General features: G+C 36.4%; 1 protein-coding gene across 3 annotated transcripts in view; it reads left to right on the top strand.

Annotated features, from left to right (window-relative positions):
- The window catches only part of bcar3 (BCAR3 adaptor protein, NSP family member), a 130,407-nt gene that overhangs the window by 96,523 nt on the left and 10,117 nt on the right, over window positions 1-23,767 (top strand). For 2 of the 3 annotated variants that reach the window (XM_051652771.1, XM_051652772.1), the window contains 3 exons: window positions 15,899-16,027; window positions 22,108-22,547; window positions 22,757-22,857. In XM_051652771.1, the coding sequence (XP_051508731.1) occupies window positions 15,899-16,027; window positions 22,108-22,547; window positions 22,757-22,857 (670 nt within the window). Of the gene's footprint in view, window positions 1-353; window positions 495-15,898; window positions 16,028-22,107; window positions 22,548-22,756; window positions 22,858-23,767 lie in introns of those variants that run through there. The other variant, XM_051652774.1, reaches the window with a different exon arrangement.

Genomic DNA, 23,767 nt, shown 5'->3' with positions numbered 1-23,767 from the left:
GCATATTTGTTGAGCCCTAATCAAAGTAGTTCCTTCTATCCCTTTCTCTCCTAGTCTATTTCTCGACAAGCTGTTTGGGGTTTTGGAGGAAGAGGGCTTTAGGGGTTGGCTGTGTAGTGCTCTTGCAGATAGTGGTACCCTGATTGGCTGGAGTGTCGTATCACATGTAGTATAGCACAGCTCCTTACATGGGCTACCCGGGGCTGAGAGCAACAGCATGGAGCAGCATATGCACTACTGAATGCACAAACACACACATACACACACATCCTCATGCACGCTTGCACCGAGAGAGTCGGTCACAGAGCAGCTAATATGCTCTCATTCATGGGAGGTGTAAGGCAGTGAGTTTTGGAGATTAAAGTGTGTTGTAAGTTTTTTGACTGATGAGTTGTACAGAAATAAGGGAGATGTCGGAGAGATGCAAAATTTTAAGGACCATCACGGCAGCTTTGTGCTGTTTCTATCAGAAGAGCTCCGTTATTGGAGCCAAGGTGAGTAAAAGCCTCCAAAAGTTTGAGTGTGTTTGTTTTGTTGTCTGTATACATTTTCAGTTGAGATTACTTAACTCTTTTTAGTCCCATCTAATCCAAGTTCATTTTTTAAATATTATAAAATGTCATTATATTTACAGTGTTGTCCAAAATTCTGAGACTACACTGAAAATCTAAGATTTGCTTTCGTTAAACCTAAAAACAACCATACAGTTTTAGTATTTTGAAAATTTGTGAAACAAAAGATTGCTGTGGTGTAAAATTAATATGAAATATTTCAGATTCTGCACTATTTCTAGGTCATTAATCAAATGTGACCAAATTTGTGACAATGACCATGTTAACTCATTTGAACGAAAGGAACAATTGATGACCGTGCTTTCATTGAAACGATTGGAACATTCTTAAATTTTGCTGGGATAAAATGGGTCATCAATTTTGCAGAAACTTGTAGAGTCTATGTCAGCTCAAACTTGTAGACTGCATGCTCTCATTAATCAAAAACCTTTTACACAAATTGTTTAGATGATTATATAATTTATAGATAACAAATGCAAAATAGAAGCATTTTAACAAGTGTTCTCAGACTTTTGGACCCCTATTATGCAGACACTCATGCATCTGTAATGTTACAAATAAATTGATTCAAAAAGTAAATACATTTAGAGATAAAAGACAAAGGCAACAAAAAACATGTGGTGGAGAAGAAAAGATTGATAGGGAGGTGCCATAAAAAGCAGGTCTGTGAGTAGTTTTATGGTGGTGGTCTTTATTCTGGCCTCGTGAGATATATGGCTTTTTTCATTATAATAAGTGAAGATCTCCTTCTCATGCAATACACATGAGGAGTGTGTGATTGCGTTTTCTCCCATTCACTTGTAATTGTTTAGTTGCACACTCCCCTTGTTGCCTTTGAAAACCAATAAACCATATTGATTGTATTCTTTTATATCTCTGTGGCTTCTAAATGGATTATAAGTGTGCACACATGCTGTTTTTCTCATCTGATATGTCATGTTATAAGTAGAGAGAGCTGCTCAGGTTGGGTTGTGTGAATTTATGGGGCGATATAAAAATGGTGGCTTTGCGTATACAATATAAATCCTGTAATGGGTTTATATAGAACCGATGTGAGACTGAAATATATGAGGGTCATATGACTATTCTAGATGTATGGATTATTAATAGAAAGAATGTGCTATTCAGCCTAACATCACACCTGCAGACTGCAGGGTACTTTGGGCAACAGGGGAAAATGTATTAAAATCTCTGGGTTTATGGAGTGAACTGGAATATTTCTGTCATTTCCATGCAGGTGTGGTTGTTCTAATCTGTTTTCCCTTGCTGATATCCGATGGCTCACAAACTATTGATCTATGGTCTGTCAAAGCCTAGAACACAATGGAGGGGTGCAAATTTTCAGAATCTGGATATATAGAATGAATGAACTAAAGCAGTGTTTCTCAAGTGGTGGGTCGATACCAAAAGATTGGTCGCTGGTTCTGAGGACAGCAGGGGAAAACAATGCCAAATGCAAATAACCATATAATCGTGCAAAGTTAGGATCGCCTACTAAATACGGTTATCAACTTTTTAAAAAGGAGGGGAAATGCTTTCCATATCTTTGTTTTTGTTGTCAAAGTGCATCCAATCAAACTCTATGGTATTCTGGCACAAATTTCCTGATGTGTCCTTTCTTTAAATACAATTTTTAATAGGGGATTAGCTAAAATGTGATGCCTGTTGTCATGATTCACTGTTGTTTTGCCCTATGTTTTGCCTCTGTCATCTGGTCTCTAGTCTCCCTTGCACTACATTTCCCATAATTCACTGCCCTGATCACTACCAGCTGTTCCCTATTGTTCTCACCTGTGTTTCATTTACCTCGTTTATCCCTGTGTATATATTGCCCTGATGTCTGTTTTACCTTTGTCAGTTGTTGTGTTTCTATCATGTTTGTTTATGTTTTTTTTTGCTTCCTGGTTCCCAGTCTTGCCCTGTTCCAGCATTTATCCTGTTTTGTATTTTGTTTTATTTTTTTCATTAAAGTTAAGCTGCTTCTAGGTCCCACTCTCGTGACCTTCTTTAAACATTATACTTGTATCGATTTTAAATTTTGTTTGTTGATTGATTTGTATCTAGAGAATAAAAGTCAAACTTTTTTTACACTAGCCAAGTCGTACGATATTGATATCGCCATCTCATACTAAATAATACGAGTTGTCATGAGACCAGGTTGGGTCGACACTTGATGCCCAATGTAAAATCTTGGTCTTGAAGCTAAATCAGCTGTGAAACACCGAATTAAAATGTCATTTCTACTTTTGCTCCAGAATGAATGCAGTGATTAACTAGAAAAGCAAGAATGTCAAGAAGTTCATTCACATTCTTCCTTTTAATTGCATGTAGACTGATGTTGAATTCCTGCCATGGTTATCGGATGATTTGGCCAGAAATAGCCATGTGTTTATTTCTCACATCTGGCAGGGCAGCTCAGCAGACCCTTGCTCTCAGGGTCTGGAAGTCTGTTGAAAATATTTGGATCTGGTTCATATTTTTTGGGTTTGTTTCTAAAAATAGAGCTGGGTCGTCATGGAGACTTCCGGTCTTTTAGATGGTGTTGGGGGTCACTGGGAGTGAGAGGGACAGAGAGGGCAGTGTTGGTGACTCTTGTATGGATTCTTTCTTTTGAGAGATTTTTGAGAGGAAGTTTCTCACAAAACGGCAGTACTGGAAAAGAGGCCTAGAAGAGTCATAGAAGGCAATGTAAAAGTAAATTTATCTGTGGTGAAAACAACTTGGGTGCTTTATTTTGATCAGTGTGAGGGGCAGCTGTGGAAATGAGGGTGTACACCATACAGTACAGCTGTGCATCACTTGAAACACCAACTTTGACATGTCTGCCTTAAATAAACAAGCTTACCTGTTTAGCAGAGGCATAAATTAACACCTGACGGATGTAAATTGTTTGAGCTGTCCTACACACACAGTTACACTGTTTTAGTGAGGTCTTATTCGCAAACAAATCTTTCTTTCTTTTAAGGATTTGGTCGAACCATTTCATTACATTTTCATAACTCCATTGTAAGGGAGAATGTTGGTAGTAAAACTGTGAGGTGGGTCACATGTTAGAATCAAAAACAACATTATATTTGACACAAAACATTTTTTCAAGCAGGTGGGTAAATTTAACAGGCAAAAAAGATAATTAGGGTCTCAATTAGAGTGACAATCATACTGGATCAAATAAATGTACACTAACTACTAGCAATATTAATAAAATCTACAGTATAAAACATTGTTGAAAAATGAAATGATAACACCAATATTTATACAATTATCTATTTAACTACAAAAACTTCTGAGGACTCTTTTGAGTGATGACTCAAATTACATTACAGTTAATCTGACTTCATAATGCTACTCACTTTCTCTGACCAAACCATAGACTGTATATAAAGACGGACGGCGAGTCTCCACTTCCTCCCACTGTGCAAAAATGAAGCCAAAATATCCCAGAAACGGGCGCTGCCATCTTGCGCTGATGATGTAATTTGGAGCCGGAGTCTGCACAGTAGTGATCGTGGGGTGGAGTCGCAGTATATTTATACAGAGTATAATTCAGATTTTTATCATAATATTTTCTAAAATAAAAAATAATTAGTAACTGCTAGTTACCTATCACCTGCTTTTTTCCACATAGCTAACGTTAGACTGCTTGTTATTTATATATATATATATATATATATAAGCAATAATAAGCAAAATATATTACAGTATATAAGCAACCTTTCTATTAGTTGAATCAACATAAAACATACAATACACAACTTTCTGAGTGTAACATGATATTCAACAAGAAAAAAAAAGTAGGATGGGACATCAGGAATTAATTGGATCGATAAAAGTGGCAGACTTAAAAGCAAGCAGTCAACCGTGGAGGACTACTCCTTTTCTTAAATGCTACTGGTACTCATTGTTTGAAAAATAAACAGCCTTGGTGACATCAGCCGAAGAGGAAAATCATTTCAAAGCAAACTATTACATTATGATGAAAGATTAACAAAGACAAAAAAAAAAAAAAAAAAAAAATCTTCTTTGGAATAACATGCACTGGTGAATTTCGCACAGTATAACCAGGAACATGCAAATATGATACATTTTCATATATGCATGTAATTTCGATAACTTTCTGAAAGAAATGGTGCTTTATTCGCAAGTGATTTTTTTTATTTATTTATTTTTTTGCCAGTTTTCCCGTAACAGTTCTGTTTTTACTTCACTGGCTCCTCGAATTCTACCTGCCTCGAGCGATCCACAAAACTTCAAGGCATTTTCCAGACTCAAGGCTTTCTTTGCAAACAATCATGGCTTCAAGCAATTTTGAGTCCTGCGGACAAGCGTGTCCCCTACTTTTCCAGCTTTTTCCCCTTCTCTCTCGCTGTACAACAAATTGAGCATGCTCAACGAAAAATTAAAACTAGGTAATGTTCAAAGCGATCCAGCACAGCTGCCCCGGACCCTAATCCCCCCTTCTGCCCTCCTTACAAAACCAGGGTTGGGCCAGACTGATTGGGCCAGAATTGGAATGGAATGAGGGGGCTGGGGGGAATCATAGATTGAAATTGAGAGGATGTGATTCAATGAGAGAGAGGGGTTTGTAAGAATCTGGCCCATTTCTAGACCTAAGTTGTCTTCCAGATCCACATGATGTACTCAAATGTGACAAGAAATTATTTTCCTGACTAGATTGTTGCTTCTAAATTGCACCAAGAAAAAGATTTGTTCAAACAGGCAGCAAAAACAGTTTCCAACACTGATATGTTTAGTTGTTTGTATTCTAAACAATAAAAAGCCACATACATACACTGGCTGCCAAAAATTTGGAATAATGTACAGATTTTGCTGTTTCGGAAGGAAATTGGTACTTTAATTCACCAAAGTGGCATTCAGCTGATCACAAAGTATAGTCAGGACATTACTGATGTAAAAAACAGCACCATCACTATTTGAAAAAAGTCATTTTTAATTAAATCTAGACAGGCCCCATTACCAGCAGCCATTACTCCAACACCTTATCCTTGAGTAATCATGCTAAATTGCTAATTTGGTACTAGAAAATCACTTGCCATTATATCAAACACAGTTGAAAAATATTTGGTTCATTAAATTAAGTTTAACATTGTCCTTGTGTTTGTTTTAGAGTTGCCACAGTATGCAATAGACTGGCATATCTTAAGGTCAATATTAGGTCAAAAATGGCACAAAAGAAACAGCTTTCTCTAGAAACTCATTAGTCAATCATTGTTTTGAGGAATGAAGGCTATACAATGCTTGAAATTGCCAAAAGATTTCATACAAAGTTGTAAAATAGTCTTCAAAGACAAAGGACAACTGGCTCTAACAAGGACAGAAAGAGATGTAGAAGACCAGATGTACAACTAAACAAGAGGATAAGTACATCAGAGCTTCTAGTTTGAGAAATAGATGCCTCACATGTCCTCAGCTGACAGCTTCATTGAATTCTACCCACTCAACACCAGTTTCATGTACAACAGTGAAGAGAAGACTCAGGAGTGCAGGCCTTATGGGTAGAATTGAAAAGAAAAAGCCACTTTTGAAACAGAAAATCAAAAAGAAACACAGACATTGGACAACAGATAATTGGAAAAGAGTGTTATGGATCTTAACCCCACTGAGCTTTTGTGGGATCAGCTAGATTGTAAGGTTTGTGAGAAGTGCCCGACAAGACAGCCACATCTATGGCAAGTGCTACAGCAAGTGTGGGGTGAAATGTCACCAGAGTACCTGGACAAACTGACAGCTAGAATGCCAAGGATCTGCAAAGCTCTCATTGCTGCACGTGGAGGATTTTTAGATGAGAACTCATTAAAGTAGTTTAAGTTCTGAACATTTTTTTCAAATTGTAATAGTACATTTTCACATTATTAATGTCCTGACTATAGATTGTGATCAGCTGAATGCCACTTTGGTGAATAAAAGTTCCAATTTCTTTCAATAAAAGCAAAATCTGTACATTATTCCAAACTTTTGGCCACCAGTGTACATGGTTTGAAATCTAATTACAACTGGATTTTTTTGGAAAAGTGCTTCAGTCTGAATGGCCAGATCGAATTTCAAATGGTCTGAATTCACCCATTTACGCTCACATGTGGAATCTGCTTTAAAATGAATCATTTCAAACACTTAATATGCTATAGTACTAAAATGTATGTGAATTTTTTATGAAATTTTTATTTAGGAACCCACATCACATAAACAGAAATGGTGAACTTTTAATTATTAGGATTAATATGAAAAGTTGTATTAACCTGTAGTTCATTAATTTAAAATTAATTAATTAAACTTATAATTTTTTTATAAGGATTACTCAATTCCATTTGATGGAAATTTGTAATGAAAATGAAATGTGTAAATCTTAAATAAAGCTTAAAGTGTTAAAATTGTTCAGTTTTCCATCATCTTACTAATGTCTCATAGCATTACAATGGCAAACAGTGTAGATACACCAAATATTGTCTGCCTAAACAATCAGATGTGATTTCATTACATTTAACAGTGCAGACAGTCAGTCCTAAATATCCGAACTGAAAAACAAATTAGAATTGGGTGCAATATCAAGGACCACAAATCTTCATTAGCATTCACCACAGCCAAACTCTGATGCTCAGACTTTCATCTGATATCTGTGTTGTCCCATCTAGGAAACCAAGAACATGACAGACACCCCAGGGAATATCTAAATGGACAGTGTGATTGGGAGGTGAGATAAGAGAGGAAGAGGTCCTGTGCTTTAAGTCCCAAGAGGCTGGTGGGACACTTAGATATCCCTCTTTGTTTACTCTGACTCAGGAGGGTGTGACCCTACACCAACGGCCAGATGAGGCTGATTTTCCTGCCCATAAGACGCCACTAATGACCCCCAAAACACTTGGGATTCTGAACGTACAGGGTTGAGTCTGGGGGTCTACATCATTCAAACCTACACAGGAAGCAACTGGAAAGAATTTTAACATAGATTTTAACATTTCCTGAAGAAATTTGAGTGGCCCCACCACAAAGTTGAGTAGAAATCACCACCACAATGCTAGGGTATTTTGGATGGTTGCCAAGGCATTGCAATGTGGTTGCTTAGGTGTTCTGAGTGGTTGCTAGATGGTTGCTTACTGGCCCAAATCCAAATAGCCCACCCCCATGTCTCAACGATATTCTGGTTCCTAGATATGGCTTGAGTCCCTCCTTCAGTGAAGTCTATGGGATTGTTTGTCCTCTTTTTACTGTCTGCCAGGCGAGCATCATAAGTCAGATCGTTTAGAAAAGTTATAATACACCTCTCCTCAGCAAGCCCAACAATTTGAAGTATCATTCACAGCTCTAGCACCTGCAGCAGAGTTATGCTTCAAAGTTTAATACTTAGATTTAGGGGTTTGTTAAAATTCCTAACTCTAAGTATATGATACAGTAATAGTGATGCTTGCCTAAGTACTAAATCTGCTGTCAGATTAGTTTGACTGCAGGTTTCCATCACAATGATATGCAGAGCCAATCTAAACTCACAATGAGACGAGCTCCCTAGGCACATGACTTCCACCTTTGGCTGTGCACTCTGTCCTAATCTGCACAATTTCTCACTCAAATGTGGATTTTTACCCGTTCACTCTACCTGAGCTGGTGGGTGGGCAATTGTGGAGTTCACAAAAGAGGATTAGATGTTAAAGAAACAACAGGAGAATGATTTATCATCCACAATAATTATCCAAAAGCAGCGTATGATAGCCTCACTGGTAGTGGGAGCTCAAATTCAGAATTTAGCTTACTGTACAGTATCAAGCCATCTAAGAAGGGAAATTTTGAAATACGTACTGGTTTCTCTTTTCCATGCAATTACAATGAATAAGGACTGGAGATTTCAAGTTTCAAAAAGGATGGAAAAGCATCATAAAAGTTTAATAAAAGTGGTCCATACAAATTGTGCTCTATATTCCAAGTCGTGTGTGGTAAACAGACCAAAATTCAAGTTGTTATTCACTGATAATCTTCTCCTATTTCTGATTTGACTCAAAATAATTATTTATTCATGGATCGGACAGTGCTACTCCTTTCATGAACAGGCCAAGGAGAGTAAGGGCAGATGCCAAGCTTTTTAGTGAATATTAACTTAAGATTTTTATTTTTTTCATCACAAAAAGCTGTTGTATGGCTGCAGAAGAATTGTTATATGGTGGATGAGTCATATCAGTTATGTTTTTGTTGTTGTTGTTGTTGTAATTTTGTAGCTTGACAGCCCTAGTCCTCACTGAAAAGAGTGGTCAGGATATTCTAAAAAAAAAAATCACCATTTATGTTCCACAGAAGAAATGGATATGGGTTTGGAAAGACCCCCCAACCCCCCCCCAAGTGCTCCATTATGATTCACAGTCAAAGATTACAGCACTATTTAAATAGATTATTAGCAAATAACCCCTCAGATGTGCCCGCCACATGGAGAGATATAAATGACAACAGATATAAATGTCTGTGATGTTAAAAGCTGAAGTGCTGAGGTGATTGATTTGATGCACAAATACGTCTACAATGCCTTGATGGAGTGATTATTCGGCATGCTGGTATCGAGCTGCTCTTGAGCAATTGAGCTTTGGCTATTTTTAAACATTTATGGCCTCAGTGCACCTCTAAATGGATCAGCATTCTCTCCCTAAGCACGGAGTTATGAAGCCATGTTGTGATGCTGAATGAATGCGATGGGAGTGCCAGAAAACATCACCTCAGCTGGCATATGATCGCAAAGCAGTCGTAAACCCAAAAACATGACTATCAAGCCCAAACGTTAACATTCAGCACAACCAGACTACAATCTCATGTTCACAAGTTATTACCAAATAATTATATTTATTTATTTTTTGGTCATTGTGTTGTGTAATATAGTTATAAAACAAACATGTCTGTCAGGGGTGAGATTCAGCAGGTATAAGATAACCTTACCTGACGATAAGATATTATTTACATGTAGTCATTTAGCAGATGCTTTTATCCAAAGCGACTTACAAATTAGTTGCAAAACAGATGGGTTGACTGGGATAATGAGGAGTTCTGTCTGGGCAAGTTTGAGCTGAAGGTGGTGTTCCTTCGTCCAGGCCGAAATGTCCAATAGGCAGGGAGAGATACGAGCTGAGACAGTAGGGTCATCAGGTTGGAACGACAGGTAGAGCTGCGTATATCGTCTGCATAGCAGTGGTAGGAAATGCCATGTGCTTCACTGATCGGTCCGAGTGATGTTGTGTACATCGAGAAGAGGTGAGGTCCAAGTACTGATACTTGAGGAACACCAGTGGTCAGCAGGTATGATTTGAACACCTCTCCTCTCCAGGAGACCTTGAAAGATCTGTCAATGAGGTATGACTCAAACCATCCAAGTGCAGATCCTGTGATGTCCATGTCATAGAGGGTGGACAGGAGTATCTTGTGGTTCACTGTGTTGAAAGCAGCCGACAAGTCAAGGAGGATGAGGACAGATGAGGATATTATATCAATATTTGTGTCACGATATGGTAATATTGCACATAAATGATAAAATTATGTCAGAGAATAGCATATCTTGGTTCCTGCATGTTTACCATTACACAAAAACCCTTGCAGTCTAGCTGTATGGAGGATATGTGGACATCCTTACAAATGAAACAAGAAATAGACTTCTATTCTTATCTCATTCTCAGGTTGCATTTTTGGTTGAATATAAATCGAGTCTTCAAATCCCTACCTTTAATTATAAGCAATAATGGAAAATTCCTTTTTAATTGATTTTTTGGTTTAGTCATTGTATAATACACTTATAAGACACTAAGGACAAACAAGTGCTTTGGGATAATTTTCCCAGCCAGAGTAAAACTATGTATCGTCTGGTCACTGTAATTTGTGGCTTGTGGGGTGTTGGCTTGGCCTGCTGTTTTCTAAAAGGAGAGGGTGTAACGCCTGTCCCTCACTACAATACCAGTGGCATCAGAGTGTATTTCAGTCCTCGCTGCGGCATGGGTTTGTCAGTCTCTATACATAGTAAGCATCTTAGAAGCTTCTCCATATAAAGGGAAAAACTGTCCATCGCGTGGCATGACTTGCAATGAATTATGTTTAATAAGACCATAGAGTTTCTGAAATATGCATTTTCCATTTGGTTTCAAAGAAATATACTGGGCTTTAATTCAGTAGGGTTTGTTACATCCTTGTAACACCTAACAACCTTAAAAGTCCCACATAGTCAGCTTAATTTAAATTTTGACTTCAAACTCTGCCCAACAAATGTCAGTGTCTCACTAGAATGTCTTCTGGAAGTGTGTTGATGTATCTGGAGGATACATACAGTGGATACAGACTGAGGCCTATGAAAAGTTTTGTGGATTTAAAGCTTTTGAGTGATTGGTGACAGAGAGCTGATATGAGGATAAATCGGCCAGGATTATCCCGCATCCACTCAAAACAAGCAAGTGATCAGACTGTGCCACAATTACATCCAAATCAGTTACTCAAAGTTATTTATTTTATTTATTTTCACTCCACCAATGAAAATAGTTCCAAAAGAAGCCAAAGCAGGATCAAGCGTTCAGACTGACCTTCAAACTGACTGTCTGGAATGCCGTGAGCACAGACAAGCGGAGTGATACAAACAGTGAAGTGTATCAATGCTGTTATTCTCAATAACAGTTTATGTGCACTTCCATCCTGGTGATTTTGTTAAAATGATTTAAAGATTTTAAGAATATAATTGGAATACAGAAACACAAAAAAGTTACTTTTAGTTACCTACTTTTCATGTTTGTGGTGGGCCACAGTGGCTGATTGTTGTCATTAGTGGCTAATAACCGTCTGACATGCTTGACAGACCACTACTTGGGTTGTGGGACATAAAAAACAGAGAAACTGACAGCTCAGCATCTCCACAACATTGCAATGATGTTCACAGAAAACTGATGTATTAGTCATGATGTCAAGCCTGGAAATACACAGAGATTTTATAGTATTTTAGATTGTTGTATAAGCAGTTTTATACCTTGTGACAGATTATTGGGATTTAGAAAAAAATTCTAAAACAAGATGTATCAGAAACAACAGTTTCAGAAATTAATTTATGCATTCTTATTAGGCAAAATGTTTGCTCCATGTACATTTCTAAGGGCATTTTTGCCTTTGTGAAGGCGTATTTGTATCTAACCATATAAAAACACACAGTGTCATCATTTTATGGCAAATACTTTTATTGAAATAAAAAATATTAATTCTCAAAAAATAATTAATAATTAGAATAATTATACAGTACATCAGCTATTACAAATAAAAAAACAGAGGAATTCCTTATAGGGGAATTATAAGCAAAAAATATTTTTGCCACACATCTTAAATTTCGCTCCCATTGTTGTCACTTTCTGTGGTATTTTGCTTCGAGCACTGGTCATTTTTTACCCTGCTGCCCCATAACACAAGTGTCAATAGTAATCCACAACACTAGGTTTCAGCATTCTTTACACATGCACACACACTTGATGACATCACTTTTTACAAGCACATTGTAGAGCCATGGATTGGTTACATCACCAGCTGTGTTAAGAGCTGGGCTCCCAGCCATACTCAAATGTCCTGGCAGGTTTAAGAAACCCCAAAACGGTAGTTCATCAAGCCATAAAAGCTATTTCAATCTGGAAAGTAACAGGGACACACTTTCAAAAATGGGCCTTGTTAATAAAATATAAAGCAGAATGACTGGCTCTGTTTGTGGCCAGTGTGTTTGAGTGAAGCAGTGTACTAAATAAAGTCTGTAAAGGGACACTGTCATATCAATTTATGTTTCCACTACTGAGCACACACAGACAATTACTCATCAATTCCAATTTCCTTTGCCCTTATGTCAGTTTTATTTGACATTTCTTAATAGACCAGAACTACATAGCTGAAACAAGAAGTCTGATTGGGACTTTTTCCTCCTGCACACAGATTTAGCTTGGGGTTATGCAGCAGTAGCGCACTGAGTACCCACTGCGTAAAACTACCAGCTAGAGTACAAAGGTATCACTTTAGGTCTCTGAGGTTGGGTAATACACATAGCTGGCATTCCAAGTACTTAACCAAAAAAATAAAATAAAAAATATGCTTGAAATCTTGTGTCTGAAATATGTAGCGGTTTTGCTTTTTTGCCCGATTGGTGACACATATGCACAGCATACAATTCATCCATTCACATTCAAAAAAAGTAATACGCCACGGGATACCTTGTGCTACAGTAGTTTAACCATGTTTAAGGGGTGCTGTTAGTAATAATGTGCAAAATTGCATAATTCAAAAATCAACTAGTCAGCGGGTTGCCCAAACGACTAGTCAACTAATCGGCCTCAAGAAAACCCTCTATAAACATACCTCTGGTTCACCTGAACAAATCAGATGTGTTTCTAAGGGACGCATTCAAATCTTGCATTCATAAACAACTGAAAGCAAGAATGGAGGGGTCTCGAGATACTGTATGTATAACTAATTTTATTTATTTTTTTTTAAATGCAACACTGTTTAGGTGAACAAAAAATATTCAAATGATAATAATAATAATAATAATAATAACATAAATCTAAAACCAGCTAGTAGTACTAATCAAGTAGTTTGTTTTTGGATGACTAGTCCACCATTGTGAGTGTGACCCATCACTAACAGTTAGGCACAACACTAAGCAGAGAGCCAAAAAACACTTAAAAACACACACCCTGTCATAACTTATTGTTTCAATAGCATTGTGATAAAAGACACCAATGCTCAACATCCATAAGTAATAAAATAAAACAGTTAGTTCCAGTCCTATAATCTGTGTTGCTGTGCAACACGCAAAGGTCATTGCGCTTGGAAGTATTTTCACCAAAAATAGACCAAATAACTGGCCATTTTGTCTTAAATGTAAGCTACTTAACTTCTTGTTGCAGCCTTGTGCCAATGGCCAAACCACCACTGTGCTGACATTTACTTTTGCTCTTTGCTTAAATAATTATCACAATAATCAGTTCTTCAGCAAAGGAATATAGTTAATTTGCCTAAATGTATATTGTTTTTGGTTCACAAGCTAGCACCATAGTAACTTAGCACATTAATATACACTCACTGAGCACTTTATTAGGAACACTTTGGCCCTAATAAAGTGCCCGACGTGGTCTTTTGCTACTGTAGCCCATCCGCCTCTAGGTTTGACGTGTTGTGCATTCTGAGATGCTATTTTGCTCATCAACAAGGTGTTTCCTTCGCAGAACTGCCGCTCACTGGAGGCTTTTTGTTTTTGGCACCATTCTGAGTAAACTCAAGAGTGTGTGAAAATCCCAGCAGTTCAGCAGTTACAAAAATACTCAAATCAGCCCGTCAGGCACCAACAATCATGTCACGATCGAAATCACTGAGATCACATTTGTTTCCCCATTCTGATGGTTGATGTGAATATTAACTGAAGCTCCTGACCCTTATCTGCATAATTCTATGCATTGCAATGCTGCCACACGGTTGGCTGATTAGATAATCACATGAATAAGTAGTTGTACAGGTGTTCCTAATAAAGTGAACATGTCTCATGCAATCAGTTTGTAGAGTTAGAACTATCAGTTTTATAATACAGATTGAATCGTTTTCTTCACTGGTCAATTTGAATGTGACCCCATTGGCTTTTTAGGTAAGTTCAATGCACATTTCCAGATCAGATCGTGATAACAGATTATGCCCCTATTCTGCACTGCGAATAACTGAATTCTAAGAATTGACTCTACATAGACCTAATTAGTTTCTAACTTCTAGCGACCAGTATAGATAGAAAATAACTCTTCTGTCATAATAGGGACACAGAATGTTCAGAATAGCATACTACAATAGTGCTCATCAATCAATACACAGATGACCTACTATATTTTTCATAAATGTTAAGTATACAACCAGAGAACACTGCATGGAATACTTTATTCCACAATGCAATGTGCTTAAATTGATATTCCATTTCCAGTGTGACAAATGAATGAACTAATAAAACATTTATCATAGTAGACTGCAAATACTGTGCAGTATGCTAGTGCAGGGGTATTCAAACTTTTTGATGCCAAGGACACCTAAATATGATCCTCTTTTGGGGACCCCCTTCCTAAAACATAAAGGCAGTTATGTATTTTCATTTATAAAAGACCCATTTTTATTGTGTAACTGTGATATTAAATGTAAAACATGTTGTTTGCAAACACAAATAATTGGCACTGTTCTAAATACAAAACCTATTCAGTTTAATAAAAATATTATCTGGACTTTGTAGTTATATTAACTTTGTATTAAATTGATAGTGTATCTTTTATGGTTTTATGTCATGGTAAAAAATTAACAAAATTACATCAAAAGAAACAAAAATGCATCATGAATTTTTTTTTTATCTGTTATGTAACATTTGATGTATTATAATATTGCATTTTATTTAGTTATGGGTTTGGTGTAGGTTTTGTAGTAACCTGTAGCTGTCAGATATCTCTATTCACTTTCTCAAAGGCGAGTGTGATTGAATGTGTAGCTAAAAATTTAAGTACCTTTTCTAGGAAAAAACTCAGATCTATAAAACTTGAAAGATACTGTGATGGTAGACAGTAGAGAGTTATATAATCTAACATGGGAACCATTCAGTTATTTCAAATGTATTCTATGTGTGTTATGATATATCAAACATTCTTTACAGCTACTTTTGTGTTTAGCATCAGCTATGTTTAAAATAAGAATTAATTTCAATTCATTGAGTAACACTGGGTTTTTATATGGTAAAAAAAAAAAAAAAAAAATTAAAAAAACCTCATTAAGGTAAAAAAACAAAAAAGAAAAAGCCATAGGAATCCATTTGCAGTGGGAAAATATTATGCCTTAATTTTAGACGTTAATATTAAAAGCTAAAAGTTAATTTTAGACACCATTTTATGGCATAAATGTGAACTACAATCAAAGCTTTTATATAAATACAATAAAATCTGTTTATTGGTTACCCTGAACTCTAAAGTTATTCCTTTAAAGCAGCCTATAAATATGAATTGTATTTACCCTCTAAAATTCCTAAATTGTGAAATCCACAACTCTCTGAGACAGCATGTATTTTGAAACGGACCTGTGAAAATCAGTGATGATTCAGAGCAATGTGGGTATGTATGTGTGTGTGCAGGTAAAGGTGTGGTATGCCCCCCGGCTTATGGAGGCGGGTGTAGACAGCTTATAAGTCACAGGAAGCACAGGATAAATCAGTCAGACACTGTGTAACACAGCAAAAAGATAAATAGAAAAAGAGACTTTATCTTCACTGCACGGTATTCAGGGCCACCATGGCTCTAACATACTCTTCTGTTCCTATCTATGTGCAGTTTTCAAGGGACAAGTACATCATGGATGGACCTCTGGAGAAGCTTCGGAGAGAACTAGAAGAGGAACTGAAATTAAGCAGTGAGGAACCACGGAGCCATGCATGGTATCACGGAGCCATCCCCAGACAGGTACACCTTTCCTGGGTATTGGAAGAAGTAGAGGGGTTGGTGTCATGGAGATCTCAGTTATTATGGGATAAAGTTTACATTATAGTCTATGACTTTTTGTGACAATTGTGGTTGTTTTGTTAGGGATAATGTACAATTACATGGTTATAATTGCAAAATAAACCATGAAAAGTTGATCAGGATCCTAACACAAAACAGAGAGATCTTCTAGCACCATGAAGGGGTTTATTTTAGCAGTGCAGAATGTTGCTACTGACTAATCAGAATCAAGTATTCAAGAAAGTCATGTAATACTTTGCTTTAATATATAGTTCTATGGTTACCATGCCTCTGAAAGATGGTGCATAAATTTAATCTTGGAGACACTGGTATTGTAGACGCATGTCTATTCTCTCTCCTTGAGGGATGCTTGAAGTCATACCTCTATCTGGCACTGAAACATTCACTTTCTTTGTGGAAATGATAATGAAATAAAGACATGTGGCCATGTTTGCTACAGCTAGAGACAGGGCAAGGCCAGTAATACTTGATTAAGGTAAGAAAATATATTTTGAGCCATAGTGAGTCTATGGCTTCCATTGAATGTTCTTAACTTGTTAACCTTAATAAAAAAAGGTACTATGGTGGTACCATAGTACAGTGATTATTACAGATGAAACTGTATGATTACCATATTCATGTATTTTGGGTTTTACATGGTACTCCAAGGCACTTCAAAGAATTCCAATGTATTACCATTATGTATGTTCAAACAACCATGGTATTACCAAAACCACAGTACTTTATTGTTTATTTTTGTTGGTGTACTCAATTAAATGCTATTTTCAAGATTGAAAATTGTGAAACATGATCAAATATTTATTGTGTATTAACCTTATCACAAACTTTGCATTGACATTGTACCCTAATTGGAAGGTATTGCAAAAAAAAAAAAAAAAAAAAAAAACTATAAATATAGTCTCTTGCCTTCTTAAATGTTCCATTTCCATTTAGATTCATTTTTATTTGCTTGACTGAAGCTTTATATGCTAAAAAAAGCATAACATTTTCTTCCAGATAGCGTTTTTATAAGCATATAGAGCGGACAGGTTTCCTTTTTTAAGCAGGCATTTGCTTTGCAAGGTGCAAGGGCTATGAGTTTTTTAATAAACTATCAGCCGTGGCTCGTCTATATCCACTTGAAAACATAGATTCATACCATAAACTGCAAATAATGTAATTTGTTAAGATGTAAATGTGTTCAAAACACATGTATTTAAAAGCAGGCCTAAGAAACAGAGTAAAAACTGAAACCTCAGAGAGAGAGAATCTTCTGACTATCCAAACTCCACAGCACACCACAATTTTTCCAATGGAATCTGTGGTCCAAAATGAAACTGCAACAAGCTAAACTAGTGCCAAGTCCAAGGTAACTTAAGTATTAGTGTGCACCAGCAATGTGACAAAGTGCGAGCATGGCGAGAATTACTGAGCGTATCGTTTCTATTGCATATTCAAGACAAACTGGCCATCAAACAGCTTGGTCCTGACAAGACAGACATACAAATAGTTTGCCAATCAAAAGACAAGGGTAGGTGAAATTACATTGAATGTATTGTATGACATGGTATGGCAAAAAAGCCTCGACTATGGGGCTGTGCTGAACTGAAAACATTTTCTTCTACAACCCTACACCACACGTTCTGTCAGGTAGTAGTGTTTAATGAGTTGAATAATATAAAACCTCCTTGTGGTTATACATAACCTATAGTGCTCAGAGCAACAATCTGCCCCACCTATATTTGTGGTCTCGAGTCGCTAAAAAAAAAAAAAAAAGATTATATATATATATATATATATATATATATAAAATCTGTAATGCTGACTGTATGATACGCACTACAAACTCGGATGATACACAGCTTCTAAAAAGTAAACGACACAATGACATCCAATGACACATATACTTAAACTAACCTGAGAGCAGAGAGAGTTATTTCACACATTAGTTGATCAATACTTGTTTTTAACTGGTTTACAGGCGCCAAACCTGCCTACAACTGGAACAGCCACATTCACATCTAGACTTGTCTATGACATTTGATATTTCACTGAAACAAAAAGCTAAATCTAGTGTCTGTTGGGATTGCGTTATTCTAGAGTGCAGTTAGCTATGCATTACCTGTTGTTGTTAGACTGACTTGATAACAAAATTATATTAATTATATTAAGTACACTTCCCGTAGCTCAACCACTATATAATGGACTATTCATTAAAACGTCAACAGTTTCTCATTATGACAAACATCACAGTGCTGAGAGCAACAGATCCACTCTTATGACAACCATGTACTCCAGCTCATTTCTCATGCAACTTTGCAGAATATGCCCCTGAAACTGACAACTTATCCATCTACAACTGCATTAGATCGAGATTGGTAATGTTGTGATGATTCATGCTCACTATCTGACCCGAGGTGTATTTATTTAATGTTGCAGCATCATGTGATCAGAACTACCAATGTCCGGAGCCAGTCAATTGCTTACACCACAAATACTACACTGGCAATGGTTATGTCACAATGGAACATAGTCATTTCTCTAGGTTCTAAACACACTTAGAAGTAACTTTAGAATACGCTTAAATGTGTTCAAGACGATGTTTTCAAAAAACCCAAGCAAACCACTTTTGGCAAGGTTGTTTAGTATGTTCTGCAACATAGGAGCCCATAATCTGCTGTGCTGCAGACATAATTTAGTAAGGCTTAGACAGGGTTGGAGGGTTACTTTTTTAAATGTACTCCACTACAGATTACAGAATACATGATGTAAAATATAATTTGTAACGAATTCTGTTAGATTACTCAAGGTCAATAACGTAATATAAATACTTTGGATTACTTCTTCAGCACTGGCAGATTTTTTTGTTTTTTACTTGTTTTGACAATAAAAAAATCTGCCAGTACAGTAAGACAAAATACACGTTAAAAATACATTCTCTGAAAAACCTAAATATCTTATGCAGTGTTGGTTCAAAAAGATAGAGCAAATTTATCTTGTTTTAAGGATTTTTAGATATTTTTACAGAAAAACAATACAAAAAATAGCATAAGATAAGAATAAGATTTGTGCCCTAATATCAAAGGTCTTACTAGAGAGGAAAAAAAAAAGATCTAACGTGGATGTACTTGATAAAAAAAAAAAATTATTGTATCTGTTAACAGGTGCATGTAAAATGGCTACAAAAAGCATTTTAGCTTAGCGTAAAGCTAAATGTTCATGTGAGAATTATACAAGGTTTATTTCTATTTCTGCTGCTCCAAACGTACTTCTCTGTCTGCTCATATGAATGTAACACATCTTAAAAAAGTGTTTCACCACTGTTCAAATGCTCTTTGGATTGCATCATTTATATGGATAAATGTTTTCTAACTGAATAGACTTAATATTAAATAAAAAATAAAAACAAAAATAAAAAAAGACAATAAAATGCAAAGTAATCTTGTGGGGTGCAAAAATGCACTAGTGAAAATGTGTCTATTTTCCTATTTATAAAATTACAATTTATATAATCAGCATAACAATTTGATTGAAAAGTTGAATTGAAAAATTCACATGAATTTCAGAATTTCAAAAAATTTGGTATGTACCCCTTTTGCTTTAATGATATCATGCTCTCGCGCTGGCATGAACTACACCAGTTTGTGTAAAACCTGATGATCCATGTTATCCAGCATGATTTGAGAATGTTCCAAAAAGCATCTTGTGTGCTTCCATTAAAGCAAGGAACTTAAATTTCATAAATTTGCTTATTTGCTGAGTGACCTAGAAATAGAGCAGAATCTTGCAGAACAGTTACATCATAACACTTCTTTGTTTTAAATTTTTCAAGATCCTTGAACATTATTTATTTTTTTAGTTTTTTTTAGTTTTTTTTTTTTAGTTTTAAATTAGATTTTGAATTCCTCTTTTTTTCTGTCTAAACAACTTTAAAGGTGCTCTGTCAAAATATAATGTACATTCGCTTATTTGTTGTGACAGGATTGATTCTTAATTCATTACATAGTACACTAATACAACCTTTCAACACAGGAGTCAGCAGTGAGTCTGTACACACTCATTTATCCTTTTTTGTGAACTGTGGATCACTACACACCCTGTAATTATGCATTCAGTCCTTCACAAAGCTCCTGACAGCACGTGGGCTGAAATACAAGCTGTGTTTACCTGCAACTCTGTGTCTTTCAGGACGAGTCTGACCTGCTCGTGTAAAGTGATAAGTAAAGAGGAAAAGCAGTCATTCACTGATTCTACATGTTCTTTTTGTGATCACTGGTGTGAAATGACCTGTGGTTGATTTTAAATGTGTTTACTGTCAATTGCTAGGGTTGTTGTGTTTGTTACCATGGGGGGGGGGGGGGGGGATTGAGACTTGTTAATGAAGTGGGAGTAATTAATGACACAAGGCAGGTATCAACCTGTGAATCCACAATAGTCATAATGGTTTATTCTAAAATAACTTTGGACAAACAGTGCACATACTCCATGAACATTATAGTATTACCAGATCAAGTATATCACAGTTTTGCCATGTTCAAAAAACAGTAATACCATTGTACATTATTTGTATTATGATGATAAACTCCTGCATGTCTGCTGTTAGATAACTATAACTACCCTTACAAAAAAGTTCTGTATTAGCTTCATGGTACAGTGATGGTATTATGTGGTAATACGTTGGCACTTTGATATATATACCATGGTGCTGAATGATTACCACATTCATACTGTATATTATGGTATTGACATGCTATTCTAAGAATACCATGGCATTACAATGGGAAAACACTGTAATGCCATGGTATTTTTTTGTTGGAGTACATTATTTATTTTTTAACTACTGTATATAAACTCCTGTTTAGCTGTTGTTAGGCCCAATAACAGCTGTTTGGCACAGCCCATCATGAAAAAGCTCAGCGATTCTAATCACTTAATGACTCTTTTCCTTGTGCCACTGCTGCCCAACTGCTCCAAGCATGCATACTAACCTTGATTCATAACTATTTAGAATATCCTCCAGTATAGTATATACAAGTATAATAAAAAAGTAATATGAAAAAATAATGACAGTGAAAGCTTGAAAAGTTCAAAACTGAAGTGTGTAATTTTTGCACCACTAGTGTCACCAAACAGAATTGCGAAAATAAAGACTACCCGTCTTCAAACAGGTATTTTTTAAACTCCCCCTGTCTGGCAATGGTTGGACAAACAAATAGTTCTGCCTAAAACGCACACCATTTGTTGAGCCAATGTCGCTATGTCGAGGCAGTCATGATGCTACAATGTTTTGATAGTGCCACAGAGCCATTCTTCACACTTTTGGCAAAATCAACGTTGAAATTGATTATTTATAGATGTCTCAGCAAGTAGTTTACTGTATAATCAGAAATTTAGAGAAGGATCAATTGGGACACTTCAAGTGACTTACACTTACTTAAAAGATTTACATACTAGAAAACACAGATATGTATGGTTCAGACATGCTTTCCCCTAGTGCCCCATTAAAAATCATTAATATTCCAAATGGCAGTACTTTCACAGACATAATTTGTAGTTTAGTTTTGGGTCATGCCATGCATCACTGTCATAAAAGTAGCTCCCTGTTTACTGTGGATGTGTACATAATCTGATTAGAGAGAATGTCAGTACAAAACCAGATAAGAAAGAAAAGAAAATGTATGAGTAGAAAAACATCACTAGCTTTACTCCAGTATTATAAAAGTTATCAAATAGTACCATGTACAATGACATGTTATTATCAGAGTAGGTACTACATTAATGAAAGAATGTAAAAACATGTAAAACACAACATTTATGGCCTTTTTGCCATTTGTTTGAGAAAATGGAAAACAGAGAAAGGACAGTAAATGATGGGAAAAAGGGTGGGGAAGAGGAACAGCAAATGACTCATTTAAAACAAGACAAAAAGACCACATGCATGGCATGTTTTAACCACTTGCGTACACACACACACAAAAAAAAAGAATTAAAAAAAAAAAAAAAAAAAAAACTTTACTCTATTTTGTGTGTTGGGATTTCAGGTGGCCGAAAACCTGGTTCAGCGAGATGGTGACTTTCTGATTCGAGATTCACTGTCCAGCCCAGGAAACTACGTCCTGACCTGCCAGTGGAAGAACACACCCCAGCACTTCAAAATCAATAAACGAGTACTAGCCATGAACGAGGCCTATTCACGTGTTCAGTACTTTTTCGAGAAGGAGGGATTCGACAGCGTCCCCGCACTAGTGCGATACTACGTGGGCAACCGCAAGCCCGTGTCTGAAGTCGTCGGAGCGATAATCTTTCAGCCAATCAACAGAGCTCTGCCTCTGAGATGCCTGGAGGAGAAGTATGGTGTGGGATCTATACGTGTGGAGGCAGAATACTCAGAGAGGAAGAGCCTGACGTCAAAACGGTTGAGTCTGAATATCATGAACGGACATGCCCAGGACCACACCCTCAGCCATGGAAACCTCCTCGGGTGGGAGAAACACACAAACACACACACACAACAATATATATATATATATATTTAAAAAAATTCCAGATTAGAATAGAACAGAATTTCAGTATGTCTTTTTGGGTGATGAAAACAACAAATGCAAGTCAACACGTGTTTTTCATGCCATGCCAGTAGAAGAGAAATAAAGATGTTTTCAAGACTAAATGACCTCTCTTTCTCCTTCCCAGCAACAAGGATAAGTGTGGGAGTCAACCAGCATGTCTAAACCAAGTTCAGGAGAGGAGAAGGCCACTAAAGACCCATCAGTCTGAGAGCTTCCTCCCTATCGGTGAGTGCCTGTCAGCATTGATACCCCGTCATGCTTTCAGCTCTCTGGTGATACCCACGTCTGACAGCCTTGAAGATCAGTCATCTTCTTCAAATTAACTTTGTGCCAAAGAGAAAGTAATTCTCAAAGTCAAGATGTCGTTCCCACCTTTGAAATTCACTTTGAGTTATCCAGCATTAAACATAAGAAATGAGATGTGGGATTGAAATGCAAAATAAATTATTTTGTAGAGGAGAATGAAAGTGAAAATACAGGTAATTTATGCCAGAGTCAGTGGAATAAAGATGGTTATGCAAAAAAAGGCAGCTTTGCAGTCCACGTCAAAAACTAGAGAGGTGGATCTGCTTTGCCATGCAGAATGCAAAAATAAAACTTGACTTGTTTCAGCAGATCAGAATGGGCAGCTTTGGACTTTATTTGACTTTTCTCCATGGACTCAGTGCAGTCCATCAACCATGCATGTTTTAAGAAAAAACTATTTGAAATTTTATAAATAAATGATACCATAATTTCAGTAGTTGATACTAGCACAGGTAAAAAAAGATCAATATACAAGAAAAAAAATCAATATCAGAGCACTGAAGACACTCCTTTAAGTTAAATATTCAAATAAATATTAAATTAATTTAAATATTAAATTCAATTAACAATGACATAATAGAAGCAGATCTGTTTGGTTGCATTTACACTGCAGACCTCTGAACAAATGTATAGTTTATGCACAGATGCAGTATTGCGACACCAATATTTGGGTCTGATTTGTTTTGTTTTGCCACCTGTTTACAAACCTACTGTGATATTATATTAATACCTTACCGAAACCAAGCATTTTGACACAGATGCTCTTTACAGAGCATACGCGCACATAAATATATTGCGTTTTGAAAGCAGCCACCTGCCAGTCAGATAG

This window comes from Myxocyprinus asiaticus, chromosome 24 (genome assembly GCF_019703515.2).
Source record: "Myxocyprinus asiaticus isolate MX2 ecotype Aquarium Trade chromosome 24, UBuf_Myxa_2, whole genome shotgun sequence".
Lineage (NCBI taxonomy): Eukaryota > Metazoa > Chordata > Actinopteri > Cypriniformes > Catostomidae > Myxocyprinus > Myxocyprinus asiaticus.
Note: the sequence above shows the minus strand (reverse complement) of the source record. Positions and strands in the feature narration are given on the sequence as shown.